The sequence below is a fragment of the Schistocerca cancellata genome, chromosome 7 (genome assembly GCF_023864275.1).
Source record: "Schistocerca cancellata isolate TAMUIC-IGC-003103 chromosome 7, iqSchCanc2.1, whole genome shotgun sequence".
NCBI classification, from domain to species: domain Eukaryota; kingdom Metazoa; phylum Arthropoda; class Insecta; order Orthoptera; family Acrididae; genus Schistocerca; species Schistocerca cancellata.
The window spans coordinates 176,626,625-176,652,531 of record NC_064632.1 but is presented as its reverse complement, the minus strand read 5'-3'; the positions used below and the strand labels follow the sequence as shown (position 1 = coordinate 176,652,531).

Sequence of the window (25,907 nt, the reverse complement as noted above, 5' to 3'; positions counted from 1 at the left end):
TTGTAGCTATGGGGACGTGCTGAAAAGTAAGTCCTCTGAATTTTTAATATGAAAACTCCTTAAGCTATTCAAATGAAACAAGTTTTATTAACATTCTACATCTTTATTCTTCATGTCTGCATATTTATTGCTTAACATAGTCACCCTGGTGAAGAACACATTTTTCTCAATGAGAAACCATTTTTTGATACTAGCACTGTAGTATGTTTGACTTTGTTGATAGAGATACAGCATCATCTCTGCTTGCACTGCTTCAACACTATCAAAGTGAAGCCCTCAAAAGTGTTCCATAACTTACAGAAACACATGAAAATTGGAAACAGGTGAAAGTTGGGACTGTATGGAGGATGATTATGACAGTGAACCCAAGGCATCAAATTGTTGCAGATGTTGTAGCACTCATGTGTGATGTAGTACCATTATACTGAAGGAGGCAGTGCTCTAGGTGTGGACAACTCTTCAAATTCCAAACTCGATTAGAGCACAACGTTTCTCACTCACTAATATAGCTACATTACACAGGCATGTTACACACTATAATCTGGAGCCTGCTAGTGGCAGAGAGCTGTAAATATGTAGACATAAATAATAAAGATGTAAAATGTTAATAACATTTGTTTTGTGTTGAAATCTTCAAGAGTTTTCATGTAAATTTTGAGGCATTACTTTTTAACATGTCATACAATATATAAGATATTTCCATTGTGTGTGGTTTATCTAACTAGTTGCTCAAGAAATGTGTTCAGAACTACTTGCTGACATTGTCTGTTCCACTTGCAATGAATCCATAGACATCCCAGTCTATACTAAATGGGTTTAAGTTGGCTCCAATTAATACTATATGATCGGGGTATTTCTGCACTACTGAGCATAGTGAAACACTGTAACAATGAAAATGGGCAGCTGGTAAAATTATCTGATGTTAAACTTGAGTACAACTAGACAAAACACAAACACAAACACAAACACAAACACAAACACACACACACACACACACACACACACACACACACACACACAAAACATGACCACAGTCTCTAGCTGCCAAGACCAGGCCATCCTGGATTTTCCATCTTTTAAAAATAAAATACATGAATATAATCGAAATAATGAAACACATAGACTCACACACAATGACAATAAAACAAAGAGAAGAGGAAATGCTAAATGTAGTAATGATAAATTAAAAGGTGATCACCAAAATACTCGGTGTCTAACAAATAAAGTGCAACAGCTAGAAGTTGAGCCAGAAGGTTTAGACAGCTCCGTTGTTTCTATCACAGAACGTTGGTGAAAAGAATCAGGAACTAAATATGAAGTCTTAAAGTTGCTTAATTTAGCAATCGCATACAATATAACACCTATTAAGTGTGGAGGTTGCTTTATTTATGTGAAACAAAATCATCCATTTAATGTTGGAAGTAATCTATCTGCAGTCAATGAAGAGAAACAGTTTGAGTTGGCAGCAATAGAATTAAGGGAGGGCGATATGTGTTAGAAAGTAGACTTTTTATGTTTAGTGGATATACAAATATCTTTTTGTCTAAACTAAATTAAGTTCTTGATAAGATATTCTCTCCAAAAGACAACATTCTCATATGTGGAGACCCAAATATAAATACACTGAAATCAAATTCCAACTGTATCTTAGTGTCACTCAACATTTCAAGTTTAGTGTAAATGGTTAACAGTGCAACAAGAGGAACGAATCAATTAATGATGGTTATTGATAATGTGTTGACAGATTTAGACAATGAAAAGTGTAGTGTGGGTGTAGTAGATCTAGGATTACCTCACCAATACAGTTAAATTGTAAATACAGTAAAAACAAAAAATATGCATTTCTACAGATAAATAATTTGTAAACAAAAAAGGCATGAATTTGTCAAACAAATAGCAGTTGTATATGGAAAGTAGTATACAGAGAGCTACATGCAAACAAAAAATTCAAAAACTTCATGGCACTATTCAAATTAAAATTTAAACAGACATTTCCTAAGTATTATGTCTGTTATCAACAGTAGAACATAATAAATAGGTGACAAAAATAATCAAAAACACCCCAAACATTGAAGTAGCTTTGTTCCATTAAAGACAGCCAATGTAATCCAGCTTCCTTACACTTTTACACTGAAGTGCCAAACAAACTGTTATAGGCATGTGTATTCAAATACAGAGCTATGTAAGCAGGCACAATACGGTTCTGTGGTCATAAATGCCTATATAACACAACAAGTGTCTGGCACAGTTGTTAGATCGGTTACTGCTGCTACAACGGCAGGTTATCAAGATTTAAAAAGAGTTTGAACGTGGTATTATAGTCGGCGCATGAGCAATGAGACACAGCATCTCCAAGGTAGTGATGAAGTGGGGATTTTCCAGTATGACTATTTCATGAGTGTATCACGAATATCAGGAATTCAACAAAACATCAATTCTCTGACGTCACTGCAGCAGGAAAAAGATCCTGCAAGAATGGGACCAACAACAACTGAAGAGCATCATTCAAAGTGACAGAAGTGCATCCCTTCCACATATCACTGTAGATTTCAATAATGGGCCATCAACAAGTGTCAGAACGCAAACCATTCAATGAAACATCATCAATATGGTTTTCTGGAGCTGAAGGCCCACTTGTGCCCCATTGACGACTGCATGACACAAAACTTTACACTTCGCCTGGGCTCATCAACACTGACATGGGATTGTTGATGACTGGAAACATGTTGCCTGGTCGGATGAGTGAATTTCAAATTGTATCAAGTGGATTAACATGTATATGTATGGAGACAACCTCATGAATCCATGGGCCCTGTATATCAGCAGGGGACTGTTCAAGCTGGTGGAGGCTGTGTAATGGTGTGGGGCATGTGTAGTTGGAGTGATATGGGACCCCTGATATGTCTAGATATGACTGACAGTGACACATATGTAAGCGTCCTGTCTGATTACCTGCATCCATTCATGTCCATTGTGCATTTTGACAGACTTGAGCAATTCCAGCAGGACAATGCAACACCCCACATGTCCAGGATTGCTAAAGAGTGGCTCCAGGTACACACTTCTGAGTTTTAAACACTTCCGCTAGCCACCAAACTTCCCAGAAATGAACATTACTGAGCATATCTGGGATGCCTTGCAATGTGCTGTTCAGAAGAGATCTCCACCCCCTCATACTCTTATGGATTTATGGACAGCCCTGTGGGTTTCCTGGTGTCAATTCCCTTCAGCACTACTTCAGACATTATTCGAGCACGTGCCATGTCATGCTGTGGCACTTCTGTGTCCTAGCGGGGGCCCTACACAATATTAGGCAGGTGTATCAGTTTCTTTGGCTCTTCGGTGCCTACAGGCAAACATACAGGAAAGTGCTGCTTGCAGCAAAGAGAGCTCGTAAATTTCAAACTGATACTCATTGTTAAAAAACAAAAGCAATACAGAAGACTGTAAAGCAGGAAATGGGTCCTTTCCAGGTGAGTTAAGCAGACAAAGTGTTTGTAATACAAGATACAAAAGATTTAGCAAACTATAAATGACTAATTTAACAGTACAGGAACAAAATTACACAAACCATTTGTAACAGTCCCTTTTGTCAAAAAGCTAAATAAACATGTACCTGTGATGTTTGAAACTTTCCCGGCGTACTGATTGTTCCATAAAAACACAGGAGAACTGCCGTAAGTCAGTAACATCTTGCCACAATATTTCGGCACGAAGTCTTTTGGCCATCTTCAGGTGTGTACAGCTGTAGAAGTACTGGTGAATACGCACTGAGCTCTGCTATTTAAAGCCAAAGGGGGCTGCATTGCACATACGCTGTGCATGTACTGCTTAGCATGCGTGTTCACAACTCCATGCGCTGTGCCTGGCGCCCTCCATGGTGAAAACTTGGACAAAGGAAATTCTACGGTTCTTATGACAAAGGATGATTACGTCAAATAGATCAATGTTGTATTATGTGATTCCACCTATCACAAAATTGATAAGGACCCCACGAGCTGAGTTATGCGAAAAACAGCAGAGCTCTTGTCAAATACTTCTCTATTGAAGGATGTCATCAAGAGATTCAAACCAAATAGTGCAGTTCCGCCCAGGCTATATGGACTGCCTAAGATCCATAAGGAAAATGTACCATTAAGTCCGATCGTGAGCAACAGTGGGGCAGCCACCTACGACCTAGCAAAATTTCTGGCATCACTGCTTAAACCAGTTATAGGCAAATGCCCTCATCACATAAAAAACTCTAGTGATTTTAGCAGTCGTATACAGTCTTTACAGCTACAAAGTAACGAATTGCTGGTCAGCCTGGACGTGGTTTCTCTCTTTACCAAGGTGCCTCTTGTAGATTCATTACACCTGATCGGTAATATGTTTGATGCAGATATTACAATGTTGTTTGAGCATACACTCTCTTCTACATATTTTACATCCAACGATGAGTTTTATGAACAATCTGACGGTGTCACCATGGGGAGTCCTTTGTCTCCCTGGTGGCAAATCTTTTTATGGAAGATTTTGAAGAGAGAGCTCTCAACTCTGCCACTTTTAAACCGACAGTGTTTTGGCATTATGTGGATGACACCTTTATAGTATGGCCTCATGACATGGACCGTCTCCAGGAATTTTTACATCATATGAATTCCATACATGAAAATATTAAGTTCACTATGGAAACTGAAAAAGATGGTTGGTTGCCATTTTTAGATGTTCTGGTACGACACAAGAATGATGGCACACTTGGTCGTTTAGTGTATAGGAAACAGATTTGTATCTGCAAGCTACCAGTTGCCACCATCCAGCACAAACAATGGGTGTCCTTAAAACTTTAATCCACCGTGCCCATACTATTTCTGACGTCGACAGTCTTCTAGCGGAACTGAAACACCTGCAAAAAGTATTCCTGATGAATGGCTTTCAACTAAGCAAGTGAACAGTCCTACAAACGATGCAACAAGGAAGAAGAAGAGGTCTTCAGGTCAACGGCTTATCTACCTTTCATTGGGAACATCTCATCACAGATAGGTAGAATATTGAGGAAGCATCAAGTTAGAGTCTTCTTTCGCCCTCCTCCTAAAATATCATCACTGGTGAGATCCATTAAGGATGACCTGGGTCTACGTAAATCAGGTGTCTACAAGATTCCGTGTGACTGCAGCAAGTCATATATAGGGCAGACAACAAGAACGGTGCAGGAATGTATTGTGGAACACGAGCGGCATACTCACCTTCTCCAACCCACCAAGTCCGCAATCACTGAACATTGCATTTCTACTGGCCACTCTACGAATTACAATGATACAAAAATTGTGGGTCAAACATCAAATTTCTGGAGTTCAATTATAAATGAATCCATAGAAATAAAATTGTCAGACAGTGAGACTCTTATCAATCGAGATAGCGGTTACCAGTTAAATTCCGCTTGGAATCCTGTTGTCGAGAAACTTCGCAGTCAACGTAGTTATCGGTATAAAGATGAAGATCAATCTGATATCGAAATGCCAAGCTTTCACCGTGGAGGGTGCCAGGCGCAGCGCACGGAGTTGTGAACGCACATGCTAAACAGTACATGTGCAGCGCATGCAGCCCCCTTTGGCTTTAAATAGCAGAGCTCAGCGCGTATGCGCCAGTACTTCTACAGCTGTACTCACCTGAAGATGGCCAAAAGACTTTGTGTCGAAATATCGTGGCAAAATGTTAATGACTTACGGCAGTTCTCCCGTGTTTTTATGGAATAAACATGTACCTCATTCAGTGCCATTACTACCCGTGACAAAGGATGAAGTCTATAAAGCAGTCTGCAAACTGAAAAATAAAATTTCAGCAGGCCTGCACAAAGTACCAACTTGTCTGATTACAGGTGGTATAGGGGGCCTAACATCACCATTAGTTGACATAATAAATCAAACATTCAAACACAGTTGCTTTCATGATACTAAAAATATGCTAAATTATTGTCTCCCTTTAAAAAAGGCACTGAAAATACAGAAAATTATAGGCTATTCTCACTATTCTTGCGCTTTGCAAAAACAATGGAAGCTATTGTGAAAGATAAGACTTTTCAACTATTTAATTAAATACAAACTCCTTTCCAATGAGCATCACAGTTTCCAATCACAGAAAGGTACTGAACTGACAACAGCACATTTTACAAAACATGTCCTTGGAGTCTTGGATAAAGGGAATTATACAACAGGTATATTCCTTGACCTAACTAAAGCATTCGATAAAGTGCACCACAAAATACTGTAGCATAAGCTAGATGAACTGGAAATAAGGAGGGTAGTGAGTAAGTATTCCCAGTCATATCTAGAAAACAGAGTACAGTTGTCTAAAATTACAAATATATCAAGTAACTCCAAGTATCTTGAAAAACATACTTCACAGTCCAGGCTGTTCCAACCAAACTCCAGGGAGCTGGAGCATCCCGGAGCACTCACTGCACCAGCTCAGAGCCTGCATGGAGGGGGAAAGTGAACTCACTGCCCCCTGGCCGCATGCAGTCACAACTGACGCAATAATCCACGTTCAATGACAGCTATGACTAGCTGCGGGACCCCTGTACCTCTATTGGAGGATACCTTTCTATTCATTGTGAGGGATGTTTGTCCGCAGTGTCTTGTATGTCATAAAGTATTTAATTCTGCGAAGAGGTACACTATATAATGACATTATACACGTCTTCACGCAGTGCATTACGATCAGGTAGAAGGCGTTGCACACAGACAACTGGTAGCAAGGCTTAAGAACGACATACCAGGAGACGCAAGTTTAAAAACGGTTTCGTAATACAGAGGGTATCAAAACATGCAACATAGTTCGTGTTCTGTACATCGTTTATAATTTTCAGATGAATGAGAGCAGACAAAACACTACTGAATCTGCAGTTCAAGCAAGCTACAGGGTCGCTCACATCATTGCGATGAGTGGCAAGCTGTTTTCGGTAGGACCACTCATAAAATTGTGCATGGTAGCAGTTGCAGAATGTTTGTTTCCAAGGGAGGTGCAGGCAATTGAAGGGATTTGCCTGTCGAAGCAAACAACGTCTCGTCAAATCCTGGACGTGGCAGCGGATTTAGAGACACAGCTCAGGAAAAAGGCGGAGAGCTTTGTTGCAATTTCGCTAGCAGTTGACGAAAGCATCGATATATCGGACTGTGCACAGCTTGCAGTCTTTGTGCCTATGTGTCGAGATGGAGCTGCAAGTAACTGAAGAACTCTGGGATGTGGTACCACTCGATTACACCGCAACAGGACGTGATATTTTTGAAGCTGTTTGTGAATCAGTGGACAATATGAATTTGGCGTGGGATAAGCTCCATTCTGTAGCAACAGACGATGCACCACAAATGATCGGGCATCACCAAGGTTCTCGTTTGAAAAATAAACTCAGGGACGAATTCGGGAAAGACATTTTGACTCTTCATTGTTTTGTTCAGCAAGAGGCACTGTGTGCTGAAACAGTAGAGCTAGGTGGTGTAATGAAAGATGTCGTGAAGTGTGTGAGTTTTGTGCGGCATTACGGTATGAATCATCGCCAATTCAAAGGATTCCTGAAAGATATGGAAGCGGAGTATGGGGATATACCTTACCACAGTACAGTTCGTTGGCTGAGTCAGGGAAAAGTTCTTAATGTTTTCTTTGCGATTCGTGAGGAAATATCACTTTTTCTCAAAATGAAAGGGGAAGAAATGCATTGTCTGAAAGATATAAAATGGATATCAGACCTGGCGTTCCTAGCTGACATAACTATGCATCTGAATAATTTAAATCTGTCATTGCAAGGCAAAGGGCAGCTAATCGTTGACATGCACGACCAGATCAAAGCGTTCATGGAACAGTTATGTTTATTTGAGAGGCAGATTAGTAATGGACATTTAACATTCTTCAATCATCTTGCTTCTTTAAAACTACCTGAAGGTACTACTTTCGCCGATTACAAAGCAAAGTTAAATCAGCTCATCACGTCATTTGAAACATGATTCCGAGACCTCACTAGTTTGGAAATGGAACATAAGGTGTTCAGCACTCCTTTTTCAGTTTCCCCCGATGACTTGTCTCGTCACTTCAATTTGAGATTATTGATTTGCAAAATTCAACTTTGTTGAAAGAGAGGTACTACAACATGTTGGATTTGTCACGATGGTATCGTTCATTACAGCAGAAAACATTTCCCAAGCTTCACAACAATGCTGCTCAGATCATGTGCATGTTAGGAACTACATATTGTTGTGAGCAGCTACTCTCAACAATGAAAAGAGTAAAAAGTAAGGAACGATCGTTTCTTCAGGATGCAACAATGGAGGCCATCCTCCGCATTAACGCTGCGAACACCTTGACACCTGATATTTCCAATCTTGTAATGAAAAGAAAAAGTCAAGCTACAGAAGCCCAATAAATTTAGTATTCAATTTCTTGTAAAACAGTTGTTTCTTATTTATTTCCTGAACATTGTATTTCCTGGTGTAGCATGTCAAAACATCTTGGCAACTAAGAGTATGAGGTTGTCGATCTTGTAAGATGCAGCTGGCACATCAAAACGCTTGTCTTGCCACCTGCCTTAGCCAGCCGTGCCATGTGCCAGCCCACTTGAATGGTCACAGCGAGTGACACGGCTCCCTGGAGCAGGGAGCGCTCCGTGGCTCACAACAGAGCTGACAAGCTGGAACAGCCTGCTTCAGACTCTAAATATAGAAATATAGGCATACTGCCTGGTAGTGTGCTAGATCCAACAGTGCTCCTAATTTACATTAATGATTTCCCACAAAGTATCCACCGTGGTAAAACAATATTGTCTGTGGATGACTGATACACTGACTGCTGGTAAGTCAGCAAAAGCTTTAAGAGAAGAAGCTGAAGACACACTTAGCAGCATGCAATAAACAATAAAGTCACACATAATAAAAAGAAAACAAGCACTATGAACTTCTGCATAAGAATCTCTACAGCATGCTATGCCCTCAAAATTCTTAAATCAGTATGCAATATTTCATGTATAAGATCAGTATATTTTACTTATATTCATTCTGTTATTAGTTATGGGGTAATTTTTTTGGTAATGACTGGGAAAAATATTCAAGCTATCCAGACTGCGGAAAAGATCAATAGATATAATGACCAAGAGTGGCAAAACATCTCACTGCCTCAAACTGTTTAAAATCCTGGAAATCTTAACTGTAACTTGTGAATATATTTTTCAGACTGTTCTATATGGGAAAAATATTGAGTGCTATGTTAAGAATTGTCTAGTATATGATTAGGAAAATAGAAACAGATATAATTTGCCTCTGAAGAGAAAAAATAAGTGAAGACTCTGCAGAGTTTACTGCACAATGCCATCAAATTATATAATAAATTACCACAACCTATAAAAGACACACACACTATTTGCTCCTTCAAAACAAAGCTAAAAGATTATTTACAAAATAAAAGTTTTTATACAGCAATGAAGTGCCTGAAGTAAATCAGGTTAGCTAATTTAATAAGCTCTGTATTATAACACATACAGAAATAATAATTAACCAGGACTAAAAAAATGTAATTAGATTAAAAAATTCATAGTCAATTATTGTGTAAGAAATTAATTTTAAGTTGTTAATTTTTCAACAGCTTGAATGATGAAATCCATAGAATGTAAATTGTTTCACTCATTAATAAAAAAAGTCAATCGAACAAACAATTAATGAACACTCCCCCACCAACGGCATCTAAACTGTCTTTTTTATACATGTTCCATGCCTCCTCAAATATTTGGGAGCTTTTTACTGTGGGTTTCATCCCCCTTTAGGATCCAAATATAATTTGAGTGCGGGCCAGAAAATTCAGGGACTCCATTACAAATGCATCAGCAATTTATTCTTAAAATACTGACATTCAAAGTGTCTTAAAAATGTGCACTCCACAAATACTCTTCTATTCAAGTGACTGAATCTTTTATATACTGCACCCATGGCCCATCAAAGGGAATCTGCCCCATAATGCACGTCCCGAAATCCACAAGCAAGACGTCACAGAATCGACAGAGCTTTTGGATGAGACACTCCATTCACCTCCAAACCAAAGGAACTCACCACAATACTGCTGTAAATTGTTAGCCCAGCTTTCATCTAACAAGTGAGATCAACAGTTCACTAAATCCACCAGCTACCACTACATACAGTAGATAGTCTCCGAAGCGAAGTGACAGACATAGCTGATGTCGAAATAAGCCATAATTTGAAGATGCCTCCATCCTATACCCTTGGGAGATGGAGGCAGGGCCTCCTCTGCATCTCAAATGAGGCCCCCTTGAGGATCCCTAAGGAAATAGTGGTGAACGCAGTTCCCTCACATTGGGTACACTGAAAAGTGCCCTGGCAGCAGAGCTCATGGGTGAAATAAGTGACACTTGAAGTGTCTCATGCGATGTATCGGTTTCCCCACTGTCACTTTGAGGCAGTACCCTGTTGAAGGCTGACCATGGCCAACAGCATCTTCAGCTGCTCTCAAACTATGGTCAACTCCTTGAGTGTCTGTACACAGCAGGCAGGCCCCCTATCCATCCTACAGCAAAATTGTGAATGAAAACCATAAGCAAAAATGATCCCTGTTGTCCTTTAACACAGATTTTCACTATCAAACTTGTTAAAATGCAAACAATTACACTGAGCCTGTCAGTGATACTCTTTTACTGCATGCTGGCAGTTGAGGTAATGATGAAACAAATGGAGAACAATACAACCAAAGTAATGAAAGGCAATGACATTAACTAATGTGATTCAGAGGTTGATTGGGGACAGGAACGCGGGGAGGGGGTTCAATGAGTGAATGAGTGATTAAGGAAAGAGGTGACAGACATGACAGACAGAGGGGGGTAGTAAAGGAAAACAGGGTGAGGAGAGAAGTATTGGGGGGGGGGGGGGGGGGCAGAGACTTGCAGGGAGGGGGAGGGAGTCACGCATATAGTGTGACGTGTAAGAAAATGGTAACCAAAATAAATCAGTTTTGAGGGTAGAAAAAAGAGAAGACTATTTAGGTGACAAACTTGATTAAATACAGGGAAAATAAAAAGTTTAAGAAATTTTGATACATTTCTAAAATAAATTCTCTACTGCTAAGTTCTGATTAATCACTGTTAAGAGAAAATTGGTCATTACCTAGTTCAATAAAGCATGCTAACATTCACCTAAGGTCAGTTATACTGTGGGAAGAGGGTCGATGTTGCTCAGTGCCACAGCCTAAGGACAAACGGACGCAAAACTTGTACACAGAGTCTATAGGAAAACCAAAAATACTGGAGATACTTGCATACTTGAGGCCTTCCTGTGCAATGACAGGCAGTTCTCAGCATGGTGTAGCAAGTTGTATTGAACCCATATCATAGCAGACTTCAAACAAGAATTAAGTTATCATACTGGCAACAGAGGGGTACAAAGTGAAATCATAAAATAGAACACGTAAATGCAAGAAAGAAAAAGAGGATGAAACACTACAAAAATTGTGATTTCTGCCAATTACAGAGGGCCCAACTGATGGCTTCATACAGATCCTCCAATTCAAGTTTTTCCCGCAAATTATAAAACAAAAGATAATTTAAGACTGACAAAAGATGGACCGGCACAGATACAGACTGCTGGAGTGCACAACACTATATACAAATGTAATAAAGTATACACAAGGTCACACAGTTAAAGAACGTATATAAGAACAGGAATAATTTGTGCAACTCTGACACCCCAGTAAGTTAGCCTCACCTGATTGTACTGAATATTGCGGTCAGGATACAGACTTAGCGAAAGCATCATACAACAAAATCAGAGATGCAGCTGAACAGCTTTAATCATGATGACAGCTTCAGCCTACTGGTGGTGCAGCTACATGCTCTCAGAGCTACAAAGTACAACCTGTGGTGTGTGTGCAAACGTAAAGAATGAATGAGGTGCCAATTGTGTTCCATCCTCTGCCCTATGTACACCGATTAACATTTCCTCAGAATGCGGTAACCTCATTCAGTAGCCAATTACAGAATCTTGTGGGATTCTCTCTCTCTCTCTTCATGCCTCCCTTTCTCAACCCCTGCATCAAATTAGTGGAGGTCTGACAGTGCATTACAGTGTGTGGACCGGCCTCAGCTAGATGGCCAAAATGCCAAAACAGAAGATTCTGTGACAGCTGCACAGTACCGAGAGCAAACTTTGAACACTTTCGATAACAACTGTGAAAACATACATCATTAAGTCTCATTTCTAACTTCCTGTGACCTGTTTCTCTTTCAACAAGACAAAACATCTGTCTCTTAAAAACTGACACACGTGTCATTTTCAACCCTATCTGCCTGACATTTGCTCCTTATGCAGAAAAGATTTACTGTCCATATTTGACACTCAATGTTACCCACTTCTTTCAAAACATAGGATGCTTACTTTTAAAACAAGCTGGCTCAAGTAGGCAAGCAAGGTATCAGCGAGGGCGACATCCGTCCGGCAGCAGCGAGGCAGAAGCGCGAGCAGTGGGGGCAGTGCTGCCAGTGGCCGGGAGGCCTGCAGCTCTGCCGCACTGGCACCCAGGTCGAGTGCGGCTGCCTGCTCCTCCAGGGGCAGTGGGCAGAGTGTTCCCAGTGCCACCGCTGCCTCCGCTAGCTCCCAAGAGGCCGGCCACTGTGCCAGTTGGCACGCCAGTAACTGGTAGCCACGCATCTTGCAGAACCGTGACACCTCGTCACTGCTGGCTCGCTGCAGGTACGCCGACAGCACCTGTCAAAACATGCAATATGTGTATGTAATCAGTAAGTCAATTTGAAACTGTGTGCCACCTTAAAATTGTGTGCATTCAATCTTGCAATGTTATTTCTGTGAGATCAAAAATAATGTGAGTACAGTTTGTTTGTGGGAAGTGCCCAACAGATGCAACAACACACGAATTAAATGAAAGAAGAAAGTATGGATCTGCAACCAGACATCAACCAGCTTAAACTGCAGAAGTAGTTCAGATAGTGGTGTATGAGGCATGTTAAAAAAAATCGTGAATGTTCGTTTTTTGAAAAGAAGTTTATTTATTTGTCAACAGCAATGTTATCCCCTTGAAAACAGACCTCATTAGATACATAAACCAATAGAGCACTTTTTCCAAACCCTGAAATAATACTGGAACTTGATTTTTGGTACAGCTTTTAGTTCTCTCAGTTATGTGCTTTTAATCTCTCCTACAATTGTCGCCCTTTCTCATTTTCTTTAATTTTTGGAACAGAAAAGAGTCACAGGGAGACATCCAGGTGAATATAGAGGTTGGGAAATTGTTACAGTATTGTTTATAGCCAAAAACTAATGAACAATCAACAAAATGTGAGAAAGTGCACCATCAATGTGTAATACCAAGAACTGCTTCGCAACACATTCTGGCATTTTTTCGGACTGCTTCATGCGAGTGGCATTGAAGAGTTTTTGGAGCACTGTGCTGTTCACATTGAAAAACAGGCTGAGCATAACCTTCACATTTGGCTACACTTGCCAAGCTTTTTATGGACAGGTGATCCAGAATGCTTCCACTGGGATAACCGAGCCTTAGTTTCTATGTCACATCCAGAAACTAGTGCTTCATCACCTCTTATGACACATTTCCATAGTTATACATCATCACTGACTTCATGTAGTGACTCCTGAGCAACTTTCATTTGACACTGCCCGATTCAAAATTCAAGAAATTTTGCTGTCACATACTTAATATCGAAAACATTGGAAAAACTTTCATGGCATGAGCCAGTTGATATACCAAATCATCTGCAACTTCTCTCACTTGGTGATCATTCATAATTACTTGTTTCACATTTTCCCATGATTTCATCAGTTGACAATGTGCTGGGCATCCAGGGTGCTAGTCACGTTCAGTGTCTTCATCAGAACCACTGTTCTGGACATGGCAGACTTGTCAAAGATAATATTTAACATTTCTAAAACTTTGTGACACTTTTGCATTTTTATATCAAAATCAATTTTTATACATCTACATCCAAAACTCTGCAAACCACTGTGAAATGCAAGGTAGAGTGTACATGCCACTGTACCAGGTATAAGGTCTTTTTCCTATTACATTCATATAGAAAGCACAGGAAGAATGACTGCCTAAATGTCTCTATGCATGCTGTATGTCTTCGCAATACCTAGGGTAGAGGAGTGGTAATATATTCCTAAAGTTGTTTGTAAAAACTTTTAAGCAGGTTGTCATCGGATATTCTGTGTCCATCTTCAAGAGTCGGCCAGTTCAGTATCTTCAGCATCACTGTTATCACTCTTCCATGGGTCAAACAAGGCTGCGACCATCTGTGATGCCCTTCTTTGTATCCACTAAATACCCTTTCTTAGTCCTATTTGATATGGGTCTCACACACTTGAGCAGTATTCTAGGATGGGTAATCCAAGTGTTTTGTGTGCAGTCTTCTTTGTAGACCAATTGCTTTCCCTAGTATTCTACCAATGAACCACAGTCTGCCACTTACTTTATCTGTGATTGAGCCAATGTGATCATTCCATTTTGATGCAAAATAAATAATCGTTGATACTATAAAACACATGCAACCTTGTTGATAGCTGAAACAGGTTAAGTAAATACCATATAGATATTTTTCTAACACATTTACACACACAACAATGAAAATACTGTGTGAATCAGACTAACGTAACACACAAAATTACCGTTACTTTATGGCTAGTTGTGTAGTCACCTTTAGGAAGTGAAGGATGTCTGATGCTATGGGAAACAGAAGTTTAAATTCATCTGCAAGGAATGCTGATTGTTTTGTTTAATAATAAAAACTGAGTGGAATTAAAATGGTTGGGCTAAAATTATATAAGATTCCAACACATCTGCAGCAAATGGAACACTTCTTGCATGGCTTTTATCTATAAAGAAAACTTCTCATATAACTCAGTGCAACGTTCTACTACAATTTCAAGTAATCTTCAGTCCTCTGTTGTGTCAAGAGCCGGTGGGAGAGGCTTATTGAGACTGTGATCAAATGCAGGGTATCAATCATTTCCTAAACTGGAATAATGGTACACACTGAGTGTATCGAAAGCCGTTTGGTAAGGGAAGCTTTACACTAGGTTGGCAGCTCAGAAAAAGCATAATGGGGGTTCATGGTCAAAGATAAAAACAGTATTTTTTCGCCACTTTAATGTGTGCTTACTGGCAGTACTAGAACTTCCAGTCCCAAAGGCAGCAGTGCCAGTGCATGATGAGAGTGGTGTGTGAACGGGGGTAAGGAGGCAGCTGGGGCTGGGAGGGGGAGAGGTAATAGGGTAGAGGTGTGGGACAGTGAAGTGCTGCGGGTGAGCATGCGGGCACGAGGTTGAGAGAGGGTAGGGCAGCTATGTGCAGTCGTGAGGCTAGACAGAGGGCAGGGGAGAAGGGGATGGAGGTGGGGGAAGGGTCGATAGTGGGAAAGGATAGAAGTAAAAAGACTGGGTGTGATGCTGGAATAAGGGCTGTGCAATGCTGGAATGGGAACAGGGAAGGGGCTGGATGGATGAGAACAGTTACTAGCAAAGGTTAAGGCCAGGAGGGTTACTGGAACGTAGGATATATTGCAGGGAAAGTTCCCACCTGTGCAATTCAGAAAAGCTGGTGCTTGTGGGAAGGATCCATATCGCACAGGCTGTGAAGCAGTCACTGAAATGAAGGATGTTATGTTGGGCAGCATGCTCAGCAACAGGGTGGTCCACTTGTTTCTTGGCCACAGTTTGATGGTGGCCATTCATGAGGACAGACAACTTGTTGGTTTACATGCCCACATAGAATTTCAGCACAGAGGTTGCAGCTTAGCTTGTAGATCATGACTGGTTTCACAGTTAGCCCTGCCTTAGATGGGATAGGTGGTGATTGTGACTGGACTGGAGTAGGTGGTGGTGGGAGGATGTATGGGACAGGTCCTGCATCTAGGTCTATTACAGGAGTATGAGCCATGAGGTAAGGGATTGAGAGCAGGGGTTGTGTAAGGACGAACGAGTATATTATGTAGGTTTGGTGGATGGCGTAATATCATTGTGGGAGGGGTGGGAAGTATATTGAGCAGAACATTTCTCATTTCAGGGCACGATGAGAGGTAACCGAAACCCTGGTGGAGAATGTAATTCAGTTGCTCCAGTCCTGGGTGGTACTGAGTTACAAGGGTGAATGCTCCTCTGTGGCTGGACAATGAGACTTTGGAAGATGGTGGGAGACTAGAAAGATAAGGCACGGGAGATTTGTTTTTGTACAAGGTTGGGATCAGTCCGTGAAGGCTTCAGTGAGGCTCTCAGTGTATTTCATAAGGGACTGCTCGTCACTGCAGACGCAACAACCATGAGGGGCTAGGCTGTATGTAAGGGACTTCTTGGTATGGAATGGGTGGCAGCTGTCGAAGTGGAAGTATTGCTGGTGGTTAGAAGGTTTTATATGGACAGAGGTATTGATGTAGCCACCTTTGAGGTGGAGGGCAACATCCAGGAAGATGACTTGATGGGTTGAGTAGGATCAATTGAAGCAAATGGAGGAGAGGCCCTTAGGAGGGTCAAGGCTTCAACTAACTGTTGTCATGCCCTGAAATGAGAAATGTCCTGCCCACTGTCGTTCCAACCTCTCCCAGAGCAGTATTCTGCTGTTCACCGAACATACACAATATACTCATCCATGCCTACACAACCCCTGCTCTAAACTCCTTACCTCATGTCTCACATTCTTGTAATAGACCTAGATGCATCTGTCCCATACAGCCTCCCACCACCTCCTACTCCAGTCTGGTCACAAACATCACCTATACCATCAAACATCAGTGATCCCAAGCTACCTGTGAAACAAATCGCGTGATTCACAAGCTAAGCTGCAACCACTGTGCTGCATTCTATGTGGGCATGCCAACCAACAAACTGCCTGTCCTCATGAATGACCACCAACTCACTGTGGTCAAGAAACATGTGGACCACCTTGTTGATAACATGCTGCCCAATATGACATCCTTCATTTCAATGACTGTTTCACAGTCTGTGCCACATGGATCCTTCACACAAACACCATCTTTTCTGACTTGCACAGGTGGGAACTTTCCTTGCAATATATCCTATGTTCCTGTAACCCTCCTGGCCTCAACTTAATTAGTCATTGTGCTCACCTATCCAGCTCCTTCCCTGTTCCCATTCCAGCACTAAATAGCCCTCATTCCACCATCGCACCCCCTCTTTTTACTTCTCTCCTTTTCCACTATCAACCCTTCCCTCCTCTCCCCTGCCATCTGTCTAACCTCACGTCTGCAAACAGCTGCCCTACCCCCTCTCAACCTCGTGGCTGCATGCTTTCTAGCAGCACTTCACTGTCCCATATCTCTACCCTACTACCCCTCCACCTCCCAGCACCAGCCGCCTCCTTACCTCCATCCACGCACCACTCTCATGATGCTGCTCACAGTGTGGCTTCAGTTTCCAGAGACTGCAGTCGTGTGTGTGAGTTGCATGTGTGTGTGTGTGTGTGTGTGTGTGTGTGTGTGTGTGTGTGTGTGTGTGTGTGTCGTGTATTTTTGACAAAGGCCCTGCTGGCCAAAAGCTTATTTGTGACAGTCTTTTTGTTGTGCCTATCTGCAACTCGGCATCTCCAAAATACTTTACAAGGATTTTATATTTCTTCTGTGCACTCCAAGACTTTTTTTGGTGGCAAGAGTAAATAAAATCCCCTCCATTTTCACTGTTTTCTAATAGCATGGCTTGTAAATCATGAGGATTGTACTTCTTTGAGGAGATGGTTGTCCATGGGTTGGACTTGAAAAGTGAGAGGATTTTATATGATTGGACATGACTCGAGGCTGGATAGTGATGCTGTATGTTCACTTGAGACTCCGAAAGAATGAGAGGTCTTTAACTAGGCTACTGTGATTTAGGTTGGATATGGTACTGAAGGTCAGTCATTTCAGTCTGAAGCAGAGACGGAACAGGACAAAAGGCTCTGGACCCTACCATGAGGATTTGGGTCACAATTACAGGTCCAACTGGGCCCCGCAGGACATTTGGTAAGGAGGCAAAGCAGGGTTTTTTAGACAGGAGGGATGATTGGTGACACAGGTAATTGACCACTAAGGCCTCACTAGATTACTCCACCTGAACTACAACTTCCTATAGCTGATATGTCATCACATTTCCCTAATATTGTACCTAAATTATAGACTATCACCCTCAGTGGCCATCCAAACCTTCGAAATCTGTATGACATTGTATAGCCACTGTCCTTATCCACCATTATTCTCTGTGCAGTTGTTTCATGTGAGAAATCTGACACACACATCCATAGACTACCATGTATTTCAATCGCACCACTGGCATATTACATGGCAGTACCCAGCTTTCTATATAAAGGCAACTGAGTATTATTCTTTCCACTTTTAATTATCTCTTACTCTTTTAGTCCATCATTTCTGCTCCATTAGTTCACATATTATTTCTGGACTGAAGCTGGCACAGCACTTGTCACCGATGACCATCTCTGATCCCTACTCTGTGACATTTCCCTTCATCTCCACCTACCTTCCTCTGCATAACAGGGTGGTCCCTCATAGTCTAAGGGCTGAATGTTCTGTTCCTCCTTGGCAAGATCTCTTCTCCTTAAAGAAAGGCCCTATTCTTCCCAAAACTGTAAGTACTGAGATCCCTTGCAGTGACATTTATGTATAAACGACAAATGTTGATCTACAAGAACAGAGTTCAATTTCCCAAAAACAGACTGAATGTGACTCTATATGGTAATCACACACACGTAAGGGTCCAAATTGAATTACATCCCTTCGTACAAGGGGTGTTCAATAAGTAAGGCAACTTTTTTTTTCCCGAAAGCAGTTTGGTACTACACTCCTGGAAATGGAAAAAAGAACACATTGACACCGGTGTGTCAGACCCACCATACTTGCTCCGGACACTGCGAGAGGGCTGTACAAGCAATGATCACACACACGGCACAGAGGACACACCAGGAACCGCGGTGTTGGCCGTCGAATGGCGCTAGCTGCGCAGCATTTGTGCACCGCCGCCGTCAGTGTCAGCCAGTTTGCCGTGGCATACGGAGCTCCATCGCAGTCTTTAACACTGGTAGCATGCCGCGACAGCGTGGACGTGAACTGTATGTGCAGTTGACGGACTTTGAGCGAGGGCGTATAGTGGGCATGCGGGAGGCCGGGTGGACGTACCGCCGAATTGCTCAACACGTGGGGCGTGAGGTCTCCACAGTACATCGATGTTGTCGCCAGTGGTCGGCGGAAGGTGCACGTGCCCGTCGACCTGGGACCGGACCGCAGTGACGCACGGATACACGCCAAGACCGTAGGATCCTACGCAGTGCCGTAGGGGACCGCACCGCCACTTCCCAGCAAATTAGGGACACTGTTGCTCCTGGGGTATCGGCGAGGACCATTCGCAACCGTCTCCATGAAGCTGGGCTATGGTCCCGCACACCGTTAGGCCGTCTTCCGCTCACGCCCCAACATCGTGCAGCCCGCCTCCAGTGGTGTCGCGACAGGCGTGAATGGAGGGACGAATGGAGACGTGTCGTCTTCAGCGATGAGAGTCGCTTCTGCCTTGGTGCCAATGATGGTCGTATGCGTGTTTGGTGCCGTGCAGGTGAGCGCCACAATCAGGACTGCATACGACCGAGGCACACAGGGCCAACACCCGGCATCATGGTGTGGGGAGCGATCGCCTACACTGGCCGTACACCACTGGTGATTGTCGAGGAGACACTGAATAGTGCACGGTACATCCAAACCGTCATCGAACCCATCGTTCTACCATTCCTAGACCGGCAAGGGAACTTGCTGTTCCAACAGGACAATGCACGTCCGCATGTATCCTGTGCCACCCAACGTGCTCTAGAATGTGTAAGTCAACTACCCTGGCCAGCAAGATCTCCGGATCTGTCCCCCATTGAGCATGTTTGGGACTGGATGAAGCGTCGTCTCACGCGGTCTGCACGTCCAGCACGAATGCTGGTCCAACTGAGGCGCCAGGTGGAAATGGCATGGCAAGCCGTTCCACAGGACTACATCCAGCATCTCTACGATCTCTCCATAGGAGAATAGCAGCCTGCATTGCTGTGAAAGGTGGATATACACTGTACTAGTGCCGACATTGTGCATGCTCTGTTGCCTGTGTCTATGTGCCTGTGGTTCTGTCAGTGTGATCATGTGATGTATCTGACCCCAGGAATGTGTCAATAAAGTTTCCCCTTCCTGGGACAATGAATTCACGGTGTTCTTATTTCAATTTCCAGGAGTGTATTTAGGACTGCAATATACCATACTTTTTCCCACTCTTTTGGCTACAAAACCCAATTTTTCAACATAATCTCCATTCAATGTGACGGCCTTATGCAACCTTGCTGGGAGGGCCTCTATGCCTGGACGGTACCACTCTACTATTCGACACTGCAGCCAATGTCTTGCTGTATCAATAACCTCCCCAGTCACCCACGTACTTCTTTCCATGGAGTGAAACCTTCATTGAGCCAAAGAGATGGCAGTTGGAAGGCATGAGATCCAGGCTGTGAGTGGATGTGGAAGAACAACCCACTGAAGTTTTATGAGCTCCTTTGAGATGCGCAGACTTGTGCGAGTCCAGGCGTCTGACTGTGATCCTCTGATCACCTCAAACGATAGTGTTCACATGTTCCAACACTGCAGGAGTCACAACTAAGTGCGGCCAGCAGGTACATGCGAGATCGGACAGGTTTGTGTGACCTTATAACGATGATGACAGATGACTCACCCAACAACTCACTGTACTTTTGTTCACTGCCAGGTCAAAGTGCCTATGAATATCTATAATGCTCTGGTCTTCTGCAAAAAGAAATTCAGTGACAGGTCTCTGTTTGCAACACACTTCCATTACAGATGCCATTCTCTAGGCTATGTATAGTGCTGCCAGCCATCGGAACTTCATGAAACTATAGGGGCTGAAGCGGCACCTCACGTTGTCCCACAACAAGTTCCACATTTCTTCAAGCAAAACTGGTTGAGTAAAAGGATGTGTTGCATTACTTATTGAATGCCCCTGAATTACTACTACTACTACTACTACTACTACTAGTATTATTATTATTATTATTATTATTATTATTATTATCATTCATTATCACCACATCATTGTTAACACTAAAACAGATGTAACAATGCAAAAGCACTCAAATGGAACACCTGACTGTAACTAACCTTCACAACGGCTGTCCGAACTCTAACATCAGGATGATTTGCAATGACAAGCAAAGTGTCAGCACGCACCACATGGTTCAACACCTGTGGTGCCATGTTGTCAGGAAGTACCAGTAGAACATCCTTCAGTAGCAAGAGAAGGCCCTCCATCACAAGATTATGACTATCACTTGACACATGTTCATTTGCTCCATTATTTATTTTCTCCTGAAAATAAAATTGTGGACATCAATTTTTTTTAATGTTGTATACATTACAATAAGTTAATTGGGTATATTTAAGAAGAGTTTACTTTGTAATCGGAAAAAAGACATGAACAGATTTTGTTATTCACTTCCACACTGGGTCACCTAAAATCTGCATTCTCAGTTGTGTGAGACAATCTGAACCAAATCTCCTATGTTGTGCAATCAGTCACTACAGATATAATTCAACAAATACAGATTTTTCTCTGTCTTTTATAACCCAAGACAAAAGAAATTGTTGCAGTACTTGAGTACCTAAGTGGCAATACGTGTAAAGAAGTTTCTCAAATTATAGATGAAAAATCTGTGGTTTAAGGTAGTATTTTTTCCTGTTGAAAGTCTTCACCAAATGAATAGGTCTAACATTTCTGCAGAATAATAAATCACTGTTATTGTCAACTGAATAATTTTTGTCTATTTTTGTCCAAATGACATTTTTCACTCCCTTAATAAGTCCAGTTATTAACTAGAAATCCCATGAACTGGGACTGCAGTTTTAGAACTCCCAGATGTTTCTGAAATGCCAATAAAATCTTACCATACTGCCATCACAAATCATTCCATTTCTGGACTAAAAATACCCCTCAAAGTCACAGGTTGTTTACAGGACACAATACAGAAAAAACAAGTAAGCATACTTCAACATTTTAATGTAAGATGGCAACACCAAGTTTTTGCATAATATCCCATACGTGCCAGTTAAAAAAATTGCCTTACATCTGCCTTGACCATTAGGAATTTAAATATTCAGATTAATTTTTTGACTGATCAGCTTGTGATGCCAAAATGCAGATGTCATCCACTACTCTATTAGCTACATTATTTACATTGGTTGGTTGGTTGGTTGATTGATTTGGCATTAGGGGATCAAACATTGAGGTCACCTGTCCCATCAGATTAGGGAAGGATGGGGAAGGAAGTCAGCTGTGCCCTTTGAAAGGAACGATCCCACCATTTGCCTGAGGCAATTTATGGAAATCATGGAAAACCTAAATCAGGATGGCCGGATGCAGGTTTGAATCGTCGTCCTCCTGAATGCGAGTCCAGTCTGATAACCATTGCATCACCTCATTCAGTATTATTTACATAATATTCCATATCTTTTGCTAGGATATTAACATTTCATCACACATCACTTATATACATAAGAACAGAAGTAGTGGGCTAAGAAAAGAAACTTGTGCTTATCTATGTACCCTACTTGATATATCGTTATGCCAGTTTGAGTTTCTGCTCTTCAGTGATACAGTAACTGATTCAGTCTCCTTGTTTGTTAACTGTATCAACAGTTCTTGATTCACCTTCTCAACTATTCACAGAGAACAGTTATTAGATATCTTACCTGTTCTGTTGCACCCATTGCCAGAGGTGTGGAAGGCATAGTATACCTTTAGCAGAGCCTGTTCTGTTGTTATTGCGAATGGAGTGGTTTACTGCCTGTCGAATCTCTGGAACAGTTCTGAAGCGAATGCCATGAAGTGGTTCCTTCATCTTTGGAATCAAATCAAAGTCACAAGGACTTAAGTCCGGGGAGTATGGTGGATGGTACAGTACTTCTCAGTCCCATCAACCAAACACAGCAGCCACAGCTTGCACTGTATGCGACCGCACACTGTCGTGCAAAATAATGAGTGGGTTGTGCAGACAGTGTCATCGCTTCTTTCGCAAAGCTGGTCGCAGGTGATGCTCCAGAAATGAACAGTAATACTGTGCATTGATGTTCTGTCATGGAGGAATGTAATGCATTAGGATAACACCATCACAGTCGTACACGAGAATCACCATAACTTTCACCATACTGGGGCTCTAACGCACTTTCGACTATCACGGTGAACCATAATGATGCCATTTGTTGGATTGGTGTTTCAGTTTTGGCTCATACGATGTGATCCATGTCTCATCCAGTGTTATGATACGGTGTAAGAAAGCCTCTCCTTCATGCTCATAGCACTCCAAGTGCATCTGAGCAGCATCATAATGCATCCATTTCTGCATTTTCGTCAAGTCATGCGGAACCCATCATGATGCAATTTTTCGCATGCCTAGGTGTTCCTTCAGAATGCGAAGCACAGTTGTATGCGCTAATCCAATTTTGTGGGTGAGCTCACGAATCTTATGGCGTCGATCATTGTCCACTAATGTGGCAACAGCACGCACTTCTTCTTCTTCTTCTTTTCTTCTTCTTCAGAGATGCTAGGACGACCTGCCCGATGCATGTCTGCCACAGTTTGCCGACCTTCCTTGAAGGCTTTTACCCAATGTACCACAGTTCTGTACGGTAATGCCGATTCCCCTCGCACATCTTGAAGACCTTGCTGACACTGTTGTGCTATAACACTTCTGGAACATTCAATACTGATCCAACTCCATTGTTCCTGTTTCGAAAACATAGTGGCACGGTCACGTTAGACCGCTCGCTCACAAGTGACTGTGATTCCCTCGATTGTGCACACGCTGGTGATGTGGGACGGGTGAGTCCATTTGCTCGGAGGTAAGGTAGGTATGTCAACAATGTGTGTTACCAGCGACAATAGTAGATTCCATTGCATAGTGTCTTCACAGCAGTGTTGCCACTATTTAAGTGTCAACCTACGTAAATGTCATTACTCCAAGTGGACTAAATCTTTTGTTCAGCTTCTTAGAAGAGGACTCTAGATTCAATTCATTGTAATGAATAATCTGAATATCATGATCAGACAGACCATTATCTTTTTTCCGTAGTACTAAAGAGTAACCTATGAACGTGCAGCTGACTGTGGCTTGAAAGTATTTTGCAGGATTCTTGCTTTTCACTTAAATAATTTCCACAAATCCATCATTTTTGTGTGATAGACATTCAGTGGATTTTTGCTTTCAGAGATTCATTATGTATTGCAGATAATAACACAGCACTGACAATCACGAAGCACTCTCTGCTACTTAGTAATAATTTATTGTTTCCACTTTCTTTTTGTTGCAAAAGAACATGTTTACACAATGGACCCAGTAGCGTATGCAAGAGAGCTTCTGTCAGATCAGGAAAGTAGGAGGGACATTGTAAGGATCAATTGTAACAGTGAGGGCAGGTCAGCTGCCACGTGTCAGTAGCTCAGTCAGCAAGTGGTTCGCCAGCAAAAGTTTGAGCCCCAGTCCAGCACACAGTTTTAATCTGTTAGAAACTTTCAAATCAGAGTGAAAATCATTCATTTTATTTCACTCAAACAATATGGCATATTCTTTATGACTTGCATACTATATCTTATATCAAGATTGAACTGTGACTGATGAGAAAATACATAAATGGAACTGATGAGTAATTTTACATTTAAAATTTATTTTTCTACTCAAAAGGTGAAAGTATTCTGGAGAGTTCCTTGTCACTGAATCACAATTTACTCGAAAGAAGGGATGTAACAAAACAGAAATGAGCAAGGAGTGGGAAATATTTCAAAAAATAAAAGAAAATATAAAAGAAAATACAAATAGTCATGGGAAGGAAACATGCAGTACATAAAGGACTCAAGCACGAAGACACATTCTTATACTATGGCTGAAACATGAGTAGTAAATGACGACACAATAACTCTTACAAGGAAACTGTGGGGAGAAATTGTAATGGAAGAAGATGGGAGATGTGTACAGACAGCAGTGAAAGGGGAGAGGGAAACATGGTAACAGTGGGAAAAAACGGATATTAGGTATATATAGAGAAAAAGACAGCAGCCAATGACGCAAATCTGGAAGATTCAGTAATTTTTTATGATGCAGATTTCTGAATTTTTTTTTAAGAAATGTGAATCCCAACATTAAATTACAGCTACATTTAATCAGTGTTACCAAACAACTAATTCTGACATGCAGCTTATCTAATAAATGCACACTAGAGAGGGAGGAGGGGGGGAGGGAGGGGGGGGAGGGGACTGAACATAGTCAAGCATAAATATCAATGAACGCATATAAAAATAAAAGTAAATGGTCAACAATTGTAAAACAGCAAGAGATTGCAATTATCATCCATAGAACATACAAATAACTGACTGACTAAAAAGATTTCTTCAGCTGAAGTACCAACCGCACGCTCCTCTGTCTCTGTAACAAATTTTTCTTTCACAGTCTCAACAACTTGGGCAGGGTTTGATGCCTGCTCCAGTAACTGGACAGCATCTTCAGCACACGCCATCAGAGAATTGCTGACTAAAGACAGTCGCCGTGAAGTCGAGGTCTCGGTGTTTGCTATGTCGCCATTCTCAATTACTCGATTGCTGTCTACAGATCCAGTCAGCTGTTTTATCTGGCAACAGTAACAATTGAGATATCAGAAGAAGGACAACAGCTAAATAAGGAATTGTAAATATCAACTGATGAACAATTGCTGTACACTAAGTATACTTCTCTTCTCTATACATCATAGAATTAATGGTAGCAAATAATCCTGTTCACAAAATTATACTGAGAAGATGTCAACAGACTTCATCACAAAGTATGGATAGGCACAG

General features: G+C 41.7%; 1 protein-coding gene across 1 annotated transcript in view; it reads right to left on the bottom strand.

The window, feature by feature from the left end:
* Positions 1–25,907, bottom strand: part of LOC126092690 (lysosomal-trafficking regulator) — a 393,980-nt gene that overhangs the window by 232,707 nt on the left and 135,366 nt on the right. Inside the window, exons 15-17 of the mRNA XM_049908413.1 lie at positions 25,484–25,702; positions 21,188–21,394; positions 12,399–12,728 (exon numbers count right to left, since the gene is read on the bottom strand). Of these exons, the coding sequence (XP_049764370.1) occupies positions 12,399–12,728; positions 21,188–21,394; positions 25,484–25,702 (756 nt within the window). The remainder of the gene's footprint in view (positions 1–12,398; positions 12,729–21,187; positions 21,395–25,483; positions 25,703–25,907) is intronic.